Raw genomic sequence first — 12,898 nt, 5'->3', positions numbered from 1 at the left:
CCAGTGCCGCGGCCACTAGTCGGCGCGCGGCCCAACAAATTACGACGGTCGTCGTCGTCGTCGTCGTCGCCGTAGGACGAGGGGAGTTAGCAGCCCCTCGCCCGCCGCCCACAATAATGGATGCCAATGCCCTTTTACGACCGAATCGGGCCGCGATACCGGGCGCATCCTTGTCTCGCTCACGCGCAACACGGGTGCCGGGGGCTTTCGCCGGAGCTTCGGGTCGGAGCTTTCATTCACCGGCGGCCCAAACCAAACGGGCAACGGGAACCACGGTGAGTAATGATCCTGTGATGATTATTTACTGACGACGTTGATGGCGGCCGATGGCTACACGGTGGGGCAAATGAGGCCCAAGACTGAGGAATCTAAGGCGTAAGCTGAGCGTCACAGTCCCACAACTTATTTGCCGCACTTTTACACTCTTGGCAGCGTCCCGTGTCCCGGTGGTGAATTTGAATGTAGCATTTTGGCCATTTCCGCCCACTGGACCTAAATTGGATTTTTAATCGCCATTTTGAAAACGAAATCTTACCCCTCCGAATAACGAGTGCCGAGTCCTGCGGTGTTCGCCTTTGCGGTGCACATTTCTGGCAGTGGACCCAAAAAACAGACAAGCAAAAATCGAAAGCCTAGGTTATTGTGTTAAGGATAACGGATCATCGGAATCAGTGCGCCAGCCTGGCCTGTCGACAAGACCCGCTGCGGTTCCCTTTAAGTGACACGCGAACCGATTCTATGTTCGGGGCCCACAGTAAGGCGCGAGAGAGAGAGAGAGAGAGAGAGGCATAAAAAACACCCAACCCAACCCACCATAAAACTCCCGAATGCGACCACAAAGGACCAAAGCCAGCCAGCCCAGCAAACGGCCAGTTTTGGGGGAACGAACCAACAATCGGAACCGAAGCAAAAAAAAAGGGAAACAAAAACGCGAATCGCGTTCCGTTCCGTGGATGGCATAGATACAACGTTTTACTACACTACGGGGCCGGCCGGGTTCGGATCGCTATTGGTTTCGCCCGGGTTGTTTCGGTGCTTTTTTGCGAGTTCTTGACACACATAAATCCTCGTTGTTAGGGGTTAGCTAGGGGTGGTGTTCGGTTCGCATTCGGGATGTAACCCGCTGATGGGGGCCCTCAGTGCGAAACGTGCGGGTTGCTAGGAATTGCAAGAATAAACTTAACAACTCCCGGGCCGTTCGGGGGCCAACTCCGGGCGAAAGGACTGCGCCTAGCGGCGGGTTGGTGGCTAAGGTTAGGATTTTGGAACACTTCGAACGGCGGCTCGGGGCTGCCAGAGACAGAGAGCAAATCGATAATCGAACTGTTTTATCGCAGTTCAATGCTCTTGAATGTGATGGAAAACTTTTTTTGTGTATCGGGACAGGTTTAGCTTAAGACTAAAAGTATGCAACATTTCAGCAACGGAAATATATCATTTAGCTGGTACGTTTTACAGCGGGACGGAGCTGTGGGCAAACCCGGTGGCGACATCTATCAACAGGGAAGACTATTTGATCAAGTTACCCTATTTTGCCTCATATCTTTATTTGTACTTTGACCCTGATCACATTTTAATGCTGCAATTCAAAGTATGTTTGTTTCTTCAAGGTCGCCACGTCCGTTACCGGTTCCTGGCGGTTCTTTTCATTGTTGATGGATGGCATATTAATATGTATTCCAACAACCGCCGCAAACCGATTGCACTACCACCCCACGACGAACGATCTCTCGAGCGGCTGACCTTGATCGAGCCTTTTCTGCCGTAAAATGTATTGGGAAAATTGGCCTTGCCCTGTCGGCCGGTGATTGAACGGTTTCACCGGGTAGCAGGCATTAGGCACGCGCCTTCTCCGTGACCGAAAGTTATTGACTACCGGCCGACGAGTGTAAGCGATTTGCCACATCATATATCCATCAGTTCAGGCAGTCGCGGTCGTAATGCTGCCTTTTGCATTTGCTCTGAAACCCTGAAGGATCCAACTGCCGCCGGCGGAGGTTTGACAGGCGTTTCAGCGCCATAAACAGGACCCATAGCCCCCCGGCGGGAGCGGATGTATGGATCAAACGCCGCACCACCCCCCGGCACCAGTCAGCGAAGCGAGTCGTAAATTTGGTCCCTTTTTTCGGTGGTGGGCCAGCGCCAGCACAATTTGCAAACCGATACCGCAAAGCTAGAGCGCATCGCATAAATTGCGGTTCGAAGCGCACCCGCCCGCTGAGGACCACCAAACACACTCCGCCGCCGACGACCCATATTTCACGGGTCGAAAACATAAAGTGAGCAAACAGTGCGATTCCGATGCACAGGCCCGAGCGCACGGCATTGTATCGATCAAATTATGGTTCCCGCCCCGGGCTCTCCCCAGCATGTCCGCCGAAAGGCGATCGGAGTGTGGTGCGTGATCGTGTGATTAAAATGTAACCTACCCATTTGCTGCCCAAGGGAATGACTTTCGGGTTTGCGAAAAATGGTAATTATTTTTATTCCTTTTGGGACACACTTTGGCTAATCGCTCGGTCACAAAGCTAAACGGCCTTACAATGCGTTAATGCGTCATTCAAACTTCTAATAAGTATGTTTCGAGTGATTGGCCGACGCCGACCTCGGTTAGCGGCACTGTGTGGCCATCTAAATGGTCCAATGTGTTTGTTTTATTTTTTACTCAACCTCCACTTGAATAACCTTTCCTACTTAACTTACTATTGGTTCGTATCACATTTGCACACCCCGGTCGTGCTGGTCGTCCGTTCAACATCAACATCGGCTTTCTCCAGCGGGGGCAACCCATCCCAGGGGGGGTTGGCACTCAGTCCATCGTCCGTGGCCAGTGGGGCAGCCGGAAAATGTTGGCCAGCAATCACCAGTTGTCCTGCGGCAGTCGGTAGGTCCAGTTGTCGCTCCGCACGACGCTGATGACGGGCCCGTAGTACGGGATGATGTACGCCGAACCGTCGGCTGGCCCGACGACCTGCGTGGCGATCAGTATCACGTCCACCAGCTGGCCCAGGAACATGAAGCCGAGGGTGCAGAACTTTAGCAGCCCCAGAGCCGGATAGCCGAGGTAGAACCGATCGGCACCGAACATGCCCAGAAACACCGACAGCAGGAGCGAGGTGTCGAAGTGGTAACCATTGCTGTGGGGAGAGGTCAAACCGATACCGGGGTTACTAGCTGAAGGGGGCCACACGACCGCCGCGACACTCACGTCCATTTGCACGGCAGTTCCCTCGTGAAGCTGGTGTTCTTCGTTTCGCTGCACACGATACCGTCGGCCGCGATGCACCACACGCGTGCCTTGTTCTCCTTCGTGCAACCACGCAGTTGCTGTGTCCGCGGGTCAATCTGCCGGAGGGACGGATCGGGACAGATGAACTGACCCATCCGCAGGCTGCCGCAATCGATTTCGGCCGCCTCCGTGGAGAATGGCACCGTCAACAGCACCACCAGCCAACAGACGATCGTCGTACGCACGGGGGACCGGGGCAGATTAAGGTGAAACATGGCACGTGTGGCACGCAAAGAAATCGTCCGATCTGCTGCTGTTTTCCGCCGAACGATCGCACACGGTTCACGAAATACGGTTCAATCGCGATGCAAGCCAATGTTATTGTTTACTATCTGTCGTCCACGGTTTGACGTTTCGATTCGAGTTGTAGCCAGACGCGAAGGTATTCCCTGCACACTGACAGCACCGTCGTTCCTGAAGGGCACACGAACTGACAGCATTCGAAAAGTAAGTGCCAGCACTGCCGATCGGAGCTACCTTCGCCGGTTCCTTCTCGCCTGGTACTTTTTCCCGATTTTGGGACCCGCGTGAAAAGAGAGATTTTTTCGATTTTTTTTCGATTTTTTTCAGAACGAAGCGGAAAACGATCGGAAACGAAGGCGGAAGCATTTCTTTCGAACACATCACATTGTGAAGACGCAAAATAACGAAAAGAAAAGACAAATTTTATGTTTTCAACTCTTTATTCAATCCGAAGCTTTACGGTTGAGGGAAAATTAAAAAGGGTTCCAAATTAACAGCATATTTATTGTAAGCAAACCCGGCACGTGTTCCTCGCAGAAAAGAGTTCGTCCCTTATCGCACGCGCAAGTCACACACGGTTCAAAAGGGATCGTGTTGGCAGGCCCGGCGCCAGCACCAGAGCGATCTCGTTCTTTGTTTGGCAGCCTTGCCACGGAAAGCCGATCGTGCGCGGTTTGCGAGCGTGTTGGTGAGTCGCCGTGCGCGATCGCAGGTAAAAACTTGTTTGGCCGCTTGTTTTTTTACGCTACGCCAAGCGAGACAGCAATAGAGCGAGCATTGCGCTGCGTGTGTTGCGTTCGTTGCCTCGCCAGGGAGAGTGGAACGTAAGCAATTTGTGGGCCTCAGGTTTCAACGGGAGAATTCCAACCGTGGACCGTGTTCCGTCCAATTCAATATCGTTCAGGTATCTTCATTGTCGACCTACGAAAGAATAGTTACAATAGAAAATGCATCACCAAGTGCAAAGTGCAACGACCAGCAACCCCACTTACGTTGTGCAATGATGATGGAAGTGATCGTAGCGAATCAGGTCACGGCGAGTGAGCCCAGCAGCAGCAGCAGCAGCAGAAGGATAATCGCGCTCCCCGACTCGGCCGTTCGCCACAGATCTGTGTGAAGTGAATTATGCACGCTGCACGTCGAAATCCGGATGTTAACAGTGACTGTAGTACGACGACGACGGTGCAACAACACCAATTTCTTCGCCACAATGCGTCGACGGTCGCCGCGGGCGGCAATCTGCCGTTGCTGCTGGCGCTGGTGGACGATCGTTGGGGCGCTGGTGCCGATGCTCCTGCTGCTATGTGGCACCACCTTGGGCCAGGCACCGGACGAGTGTCGCTGGACCGACGACGCTGGCGACTCCGACGGTGCCGGCGGCGGCGTTGGCGACGGTGCCGGTTTGATAACCCTCGTGTGCCACCTGCGGACCATCAATAGTGAGCTGGAAAATACGAACTTTAGTGTGCTGCAGCCGGCCGCCACGGTGCGGCTTCGGTTGCGCTGCGACGATACGCTACTCTTCCAGAGCAGCCTGGCTCCCGGGAGCTTCCGGCAGCTAGCCACGCTCCGATCGCTCTCGATCGAGTACTGCAAGATGGCGACCCTGGCGGACGGGTCGTTCCGGGGCTTGCGCGAGCTCACCAATCTCACCCTGCGCACCTACAACACCGACTGGTCCGCGGTCAGCTTGACGATCGGGCCGAAGGTGTTCACCGGGGAGCTTTCCCGGCTGCAGCGGCTCGATCTGAGTGTCAACAACATCCGCAGCCTACCGGAGGGCATGGTTTGCCCGCTCACCACGCTGGAGCACCTGAATTTGACCCACAATCGGCTGCGGGACCTGACGGGGCTACACTTTAGTGCATCGCTCAGCACGCGGGTTTTGAAGAAGTGCGGCGCCACGCTCACGGTGCTGGACTTTTCGCACAACAACATCGACAGCCTGCCACCGGCTGGCCTTTCCGGGCTGGGTCGGCTCTCCGACCTGCGGCTCCAGGCCAACGGGATGGCGTTTGTCGCTGACCGGGCGCTCGAAGGCCTGCTGTCCCTGGCCCGCCTCGATTTATCGCTCAATCGGCTCACCAACCTGCCGCCGGAACTGTTCTCCGAGGCGAAACACATTCGCGAGCTGTACCTCCAGAACAACAGCCTGAACGTGCTGGCCCCAGGCCTGTTTGGTGAGCTGCGCCAACTGATGGTGCTCGATCTGTCGCACAACGAGCTAACGTCGGAGTGGATCAACGGGGCCACGTTCGGGGGTCTATCGTCACTCGTGCTACTCGACCTATCCCACAACCGGGTGTCCCGACTGGAGCCCTCCATTTTTCGCGGCCTGGCCGCCCTACAGGTGCTCCGGTTGTCGGGGAACCGGATCGAGAGTATCGCGCCGAACACCTTCACCGAACAGCCGGCACTGCACACGCTCGTCCTGTCGCACAACCGGCTCGCGGCCATCGAGCAACAGACGTTCGCGGGCCTCACGCAACTCACGCTGCTGTCGCTGGACTTTAATCGGATCGCGCGCATCGATCGGCACGCGTTTCTGCCGGGCGGCGGGACCCTCCAGGAGCTGCACCTGAACGGCAACAAGCTGCTACAGGTTCCGGACGCCCTGCGGGACGTGCCGCTCCTGCGGACCCTCGATCTGGGCGAGAATCATATCGCGCACCTCGACCGGGCCGGTTTTCGCGATCTGGGCCACCTGTACGGGTTGCGGCTAACGGAGAACAACGTTGAGGTGTTGCGCCGCGGCACACTGGACGGGTTGGCGTCCCTGCACATCCTGAACCTGTCGCAGAACCGGCTGAAGAGCGTGGAGCAGTCGTGCTTCGACAACAACACCGCGCTGCAGGCGATCCGACTCGACGGTAACTATCTCACGGACATTGCGGGGCTGTTTGCGAAGCTCCCGAATCTGCTGTGGCTCAACATTAGCGACAACCACCTGGAGGTGTTCGATTACGCCCTCATCCCCACCGGACTGCAGTGGTTGGACATTCACGCGAACAAGATCGCGGAGCTGGGCAACTACTTCGAGATCGAATCGCAGCTGGCGCTCAGCACGATCGATGCCAGCTCGAACCAGCTCACCGAGATCACGGGCAGTGCGATCCCTAACGGGGTCGAGTTGCTCTACCTGAACGACAATCTGATCGCCAAGGTACAATCGTACACGTTCTTCAAGAAACCTAACCTAACGCGAGTGGATCTGTTTGGAAACCGGATCGCGACGCTCGATCCGAACTCGCTCCGCATCTCGGCCGTCCCGGACGATCGGCCACTACCCGAGTTCTACATCGGCGGTAACCCGTACCAGTGCGATTGTCAGCTTAGCTGGTTACAGCAACAGCAGGCCGGTGGTCGAAGGTCACCATCCGTCCGCACGCAGCCCCGGCTGATGGATCTGGACTCGATCTACTGCCGGTTGCTGTACAACCGGGGCCGCACGTACGTGCCACTGGTGGAGGCCCAGCCCGATCAGTTCCTGTGCCAGTACGAGTCGCACTGTTCGGCCCTCTGTCACTGTTGCGACTTTTACGCGTGCGACTGCAAGATGGAGTGTCCGGCCCGGTGCACCTGCTACCACGATCAGAGCTGGACCTCGAACGTGGTCGATTGTTCACGGGCCGCCTACGGTGCTGCGGACGATGGCCGACTACCCGATCACATCCCGATGGACGCTACGCAGCTCTATCTGGACGGGAACCACTTCCCGGCGCTACCGAGCCACGCGTTCTTGGGCCGCAAACGGTTGCGCATCCTGTTCCTGAACGGTTCGAGCGTGGAAACGATCAGCAACCGCACGTTCTTCGGACTGGGCGGGCTGGAAACGTTGCAACTCGATCACAACCTGATCGGCACGCTCGGGGGTGTCGAGTTTGAGGGGTTGAGCGCTCTGCGGGAGCTCTACCTGCACCACAACCGAATCGTGGCGATCGCCAACCACACGTTCGATCAGCTGCACGGGCTGCGCATCTTGCGGCTCGATCATAACCGGCTGCTGGAGTTCGATGGTTGGTGGCCATCGAATCTGAAGCTCGCCGAAGCGCGACTCGCCGTCAACGGGTGGCCGTGTGACTGCCGCTTTCTGGAGCGCTTCCGGGAGCACCTGCGGAGGTACGAGGCCGTTGTTCGTGATCGCACCAGGATCCGGTGTTCAGCGGCGAGCAACGCAACGACGCAGATTGCAGATGCCGTCGCCGAAGAGGGAGCTACTTCCGGCACTGGGCTGCTGGTGTACGCCGATAACAGTACCACGCTGTGCGACAGTGCGACATCCGGGCCGGGCGAGACAGGTGATCCATCCTCGGGGGGCAGCAATCTGACGACGGCCACGGCGGCGGTCCAGAAAACGGTTCTGCCCGCGCAACCGATGGAAGGCTATGTGCCGCTGCTGGTGACGGCCCTGGGGGCCTTTTCGCTAGTGATCGTTCTCACGCTGGTGCTGTTCGTGTTCCGGCAGGAGATGCGTGTCTGGTTCCACTCGCGGTACGGTGTGCGGCTGTTCTACCGGAACGCGGACATCGATCGGCGCGAGCGGGACAAGCTGTTCGACGCCTTCGTGTCGTACAGCTCGAGCGACGAGGCGTTCGTGGCCGAAGAACTGGCACCGTCGCTCGAGAACGGTGATCCGGCGTACCGGTTGTGTCTGCACTATCGGGACTTTCCGGTCGGGGCGTACATTGCCGACACCATCCAGCAGGCGGTCGAGTCGTCGCGGCGCACCATCATGGTGCTGTCGGAGAACTTTCTCCAGTCCGAGTGGTGCCGGTTCGAGTTTAAATCGGCCCACCATGCGGTGCTGCGCGATCGGCGCCGCCGGTTGATCGTGATCGTGCTGGGCGAGGTACCGCAGAAGGATCTGGACCCGGACATTCGGCTGTACCTGAAGACGAACACCTATCTGCAGTGGGGCGACAAGCTGTTCTGGGAGAAGCTGCGCTTCGCGCTGCCCGACGTACCGAACAACAGCCGCCGGCCGCGGACGGTGGCGCACGAGCCGGCCCAACAACCGCAAGCGTTCGCCCTGACGCACACGAACCTGCGGAACAGCTACTGCCTCGGTGGCCACCAACGGGCGGGCGGTGGCGGCGTCGGCGCTTCGGTACCACCGGGCAATCGTACGCCCGGATCCGCACTGTCTCCGGGGCCGCGGGGACAGACGACTGGTGGAGATTTTCACCACCATCACCACCCAAATTCCAACGCCACGACGGCAATGCACCACCACCAACCGCCGGCCACGGTGCCGTCGGGGGTAGGACCCGCGGAACTGACCCAGAATCCCAAGGAGTCCCGAGTCGGCGGGATACACATCTGAAGGCATCTGATTCCTAGAATAATTGTAGAAAATTGAGGATCGACTTTTTAGAATCGTACCCTCTCTCTCTCTCTCTCTGGCCGATCGAGCATGAAACCGAAGGTTTTCCGACGATGGGGCGCCCCGGGCGCGAGCAATTTGTATGTTGATGTGCGCGCGTGTGTAGAGTTATGTGAAAAATCCGTCCGTCCCAGCTACCCGTGTCTCAGACGTCGCAGACGGAAACTGAGCGAGTGGGCAAAGTCCAAGTTTGTTTCCGGTTCGCATCGAACCCGGAAATGCGGTGATATTAATAAGCATTTAGAGCGTGTGCGTCTGTGTGTGTTCACTGTTTTAATGAAGAAACGCGTGGCGGCGGCTGTAGATATCGAGAGAGCTAAACAGAGAGAAAGAAAGAAGAGAGAGAGACAGAGCAATATAGCACTAGCTGAAGAGAAATTATCCGAACTGAAAAATACTCTGTAAACAATAGAGATATGACTTGTGAAATAAAATCAACCACAAAAACCGTTGTTTTCAAGATGGCGCCCAAATCCGAAAGCTTCGGCGAAACTGCTGCGCCGGGCTACTACGATGTATGCCTGAAAACAGAAGAGAGCGATCGATGAAATCGATAAACACCGGCGCATTTCTCGACTCGCGGACTATTTTATTATTAATTACAGAATAAGCAGTATTCATTTAATAGGTATTTTAATCTTTGTCTGGTTGCTTCTGCGTTTGTTTGTTTGATGTTTTTGTTTTCAGTTTTGTTGTTGTTTGCTTCATCATGATGTGCTACTCACTTTCTTTTTGTGTGCCTGTGTGGTTGTGTCGTTCTTCATCATTGTTCTTCTCCGTTTGGGCACCACACGTTTATCCTTGCCATTCGTCTCCCACACGATCAGCTCTGACCCTCTGCCAGCCAGGGGACACATATTTTTGACTAGATCTCCGCACGCTTCCTAATTCTCTGATGCAATTCTTCGTTCCTTCGCCCGTGACCTGTTACGATGCGCTGTGCTCACCCATCGTCGCCTACTGTTGTTTTGCTTCGTTCGTTCGAGTGCGCGACCGACCGACTCTTTGCGATTGATGGGGAAATGATGGTTTAAATGGTTAAACCCGTTTGTATATTATCCTTACAACCACTCCCCGGGACGCAGCCTTCTTGGATGAGCCTTCGTGTTTCGGCGGTGGCAATTTCATTGCCTTCCGAGAGAATGTACGAGGAAGTTTGCGATGTATGTTCTTTGTTTTTGTTTGGTTAGCAAGCAGTTTTTTGTTTTGTTATTAAATAGTTTTTTACTCCAACAATAGGCGGCGCCATCGTCGACGAGACGTGATGGTAACGCCGACGACGGAGCGGCTGCACCACCCATTCCCTCCACAAAACACGCGCCAATATTGATAACTAGTCTAGAAAAATAGATTTGCTGGCTTTTCTGTTCATATTTGTTTTCTTGTTTCCTCCACACGCTTTTTGTATTTTCCCCGTTTCTGGGTTTCTGCTTCCCGAAAATGGAGTAATATTTCACATACTTTCAGAGTTTCAGATTTTTGTTTCTTATGTGTCAGTGTGTGTTGTTATTTGGTTTCCTTTTTCTTTTTTGTTGCAGTTCATTTACTTCCACTATATCCCAAATGCGCGTATAAGTATAGTTTGTATAATTTTATTACTCTCTCAAGGGCAGGAGGGACGTGCGACGGAATGGGGTATTGTTTATTAGAGCTTTGTTTGCTTAGTGGACTAAGAAAAACGGCACCTACAGCGCGATCACCTCCACTTGGCCGATCTCTGCTGCTGTCTGCTGGCGCGTTACTGTTACTCTCTTACTTTACAGTTCTATTTAGTACACTTTGCAGTAATGAACCAACGTGACCGCGACCGCGAGTTAAAGACAGATTTTCAATAAGACATAGAGAAATGGTTGCACGCACACCTTTTACTTCTCTTCTCCGGCTTCTATAGTCTAGAACTTTAGAGCGTAACAACGGTTATTGTGAAGTCATCATACACTTAGGTTACTGAGAGTTCTCATAAAGAAAGGCGCGCGCCATATACTATGTATGCATGTGTATGTAGGTGTGCAAAAACAGAAACGAAACGACAGCGCAAAAAACAAACGCCAAACATAACACGGTTACAACAGAGATACAAATAAATATACACAACGCGCGGCACACTCAACAGAACAGTCGTTTGCTAAATGATATGAATGGTTCTTTACTCTCTCTCTCTCTCTCTCTCTCTCATTGATCAACTTATTGTAAGCAGTTTAGACTTTTATTATTTACACATAATAGTGATCCTTAACCTTGTCTAAATAAAGCGCGCCTCTTGGCTGTAGCCTTTTCTAAGGAAAATACACTAACTCAAAAGTAACTCACACAGTTGATTTTTACCATTTTTGTTTGTTTTTTTGGCAAATCAGAAAAAAAGCTCTACGGTGTGATAACAGATGCCCCCCCGGATAAACCCGTTCCCCAAAGCGTCTTAACCGCCAGAGTTCGCGGCGCGTGGCGCACACGCCATAAGATTGTGCAAAGAAATGTAAACGATGAACATGTGTGTTTGTCTGTGTGGGTTTAACAAATAAAAAGATATGCCGCAAAACTTACAATTTTCTGTATTTTCTCAGTTTGCGCACATTATCATTCACGCACACCGATCCAGCTAGCTGCTTCCTAATATTCCTTCCTCTAGCGGCATTCTATATTACCATTTTGATATATGTGTTTGCTATAAGCGAAGCAGCAGCGGCGATATGAATGATTCTCTCGATTATGAAGGTGTATTTATCAGCGAGAGAGAGCAAAACAAAACCTATACACATAACACCACGTTTGAGCGTGAAACAAATGTTGACTCGGGGACTTAAAACAAATACTAAATCATACTCCTGCTCATCACACGCGCGACGCTAAACTAAATCACAATATTTTTGTTTTTTCCTAGTTTCAGCTTTCATAATATAAAATCGATCGGGTGCTACTAAAACACGCTTGATTACTTTGATCGCGGAGCCACACAGACACGGCGGATGGGAGACACTAACGAATCCCGAAACGAAAAAGCAAAAGCATGATAACTCAACATCGGACCAATCATTGGTTGGGGCGCACGCACACAGCACGCTTTGTTGCTGAAATATTGCTGTTCCGTTTGCAGATACACAGTCTTCATTCGTTGCATTCAACATTGCCATAGTAACGTGTAGAGTGTGTCGCTCAACATAATGTCGGATAATGTAAAATAATCACCTTTAGCACTCTGCACCGCGTTTTTCTTCGTCTCGCACTACAAACTCCTAAACACGCGCTATTGCATTCCCTATTTTTGCATTTGCTTTTACGTTACCGATGAGCACAAATCCTACTACACTGCTACTGGTGGGAATCCCACCAGACAAAACCCATGAAAAGTGTAAAATATTGGAATCAGAAATCACATGCTGGCTTTCCTCGCTAATGTACTCTACCTACTACCACCACCCCGGGGCGGGGGGCTGGTAAACTATTTCCGTTCGGCGTTCGTCGGATACTAGCTCTCTAAGTGCGTGGCGATATCGAGAGATTGGCTGAGACAGTTGAAATCTGTTATAAATGGTGTGCTTTTCAATGGTTACTAAGTTTTACACTACCACTACGATCGATCGCCTAAGAGAGGAATCTCGAACCACAGTTTCGATTTTGCGATAACGCCATCCGTTAACAAACGGCGCACGCGCACGCGAAGAAGAGACAGTGAGCAGCGCAGTAGCAGCAGCATTTGGGCGCTTTGGGTGTGCCTTTGGGGGGCAGCACTCAAAGCCCACCTCAGCGGGGGGGGCTTGGAATGGTTTACAGGAAATCATTCGGCCCCGCGTGTTACGCATGTTATGCTGCTTCCGGTTGAGCTAAGTACGCGCCGGTACCTCCTTAGCCACCGAAGCATGCATAATTCGATTCGATTTCGATGTCCAGGTTGGTACCGTCTCTTCTTCGCACGCGCGTATTCGGAATACATGGATGGAATTCGGCTCTATAAATGGGCACGGTTTTCTGTTTTCGAGGACGTCTGG

The 12,898-nt window shown here is 53.4% G+C and overlaps 2 protein-coding genes across 2 annotated transcripts; one reads left to right on the top strand and one right to left on the bottom strand.

Annotated features, from left to right (window-relative positions):
- Nucleotides 1–116: 116 nt before the first annotated feature.
- On the top strand, nucleotides 117–8,855 carry LOC131215941 (toll-like receptor Tollo). The gene is made up of 2 exons (XM_058210335.1): nucleotides 117–194; nucleotides 4,857–8,855. The coding sequence occupies exons 1-2, from the start codon at nucleotides 117–119 to the stop codon at nucleotides 8,853–8,855; spliced, it is 4,077 nt and encodes a 1,358-aa protein (XP_058066318.1).
- On the bottom strand, nucleotides 2,508–3,565 carry LOC131205795 (TM2 domain-containing protein CG10795). The gene is made up of 2 exons (XM_058198048.1): nucleotides 3,209–3,565; nucleotides 2,508–3,137 (listed from the first exon to the last, which is right to left on the bottom strand). Exons 1-2 carry the CDS (start codon nucleotides 3,502–3,504, stop codon nucleotides 2,861–2,863), a joined length of 573 nt encoding a protein of 190 aa, XP_058054031.1. The 5' UTR covers nucleotides 3,505–3,565; the 3' UTR covers nucleotides 2,508–2,860.
- Nucleotides 8,856–12,898: the final 4,043 nt, after the last annotated feature.

This window comes from Anopheles bellator, chromosome 1 (assembly GCF_943735745.2).
Source record: "Anopheles bellator chromosome 1, idAnoBellAS_SP24_06.2, whole genome shotgun sequence".
In the NCBI taxonomy this organism is placed as follows: Eukaryota; Metazoa; Arthropoda; class Insecta; order Diptera; family Culicidae; genus Anopheles; species Anopheles bellator.
The sequence above is the reverse complement of the archived record's forward strand: the minus strand, read 5'-3'. Positions and strand labels throughout refer to the sequence as shown.

Coding starts and splice junctions, on each gene's coding strand:
- LOC131215941 (XM_058210335.1), top strand. CDS start 117: ATGGATGCCAATGCCCTTTTACGACCGAATCGGGCCGCGATACCGGGC. Junction 195..4,856: donor CTCGCTCACGCGCAACACGG/GTGCCGGGGGCT, acceptor ACCTTGGGCCAG/GCACCGGACGAGTGTCGCTG.
- LOC131205795 (XM_058198048.1), bottom strand. CDS start 3,504: ATGTTTCACCTTAATCTGCCCCGGTCCCCCGTGCGTACGACGATCGTC. Junction 3,138..3,208: donor GAACTGCCGTGCAAATGGAC/GTGAGTGTCGCG, acceptor CTCTCCCCACAG/CAATGGTTACCACTTCGACA.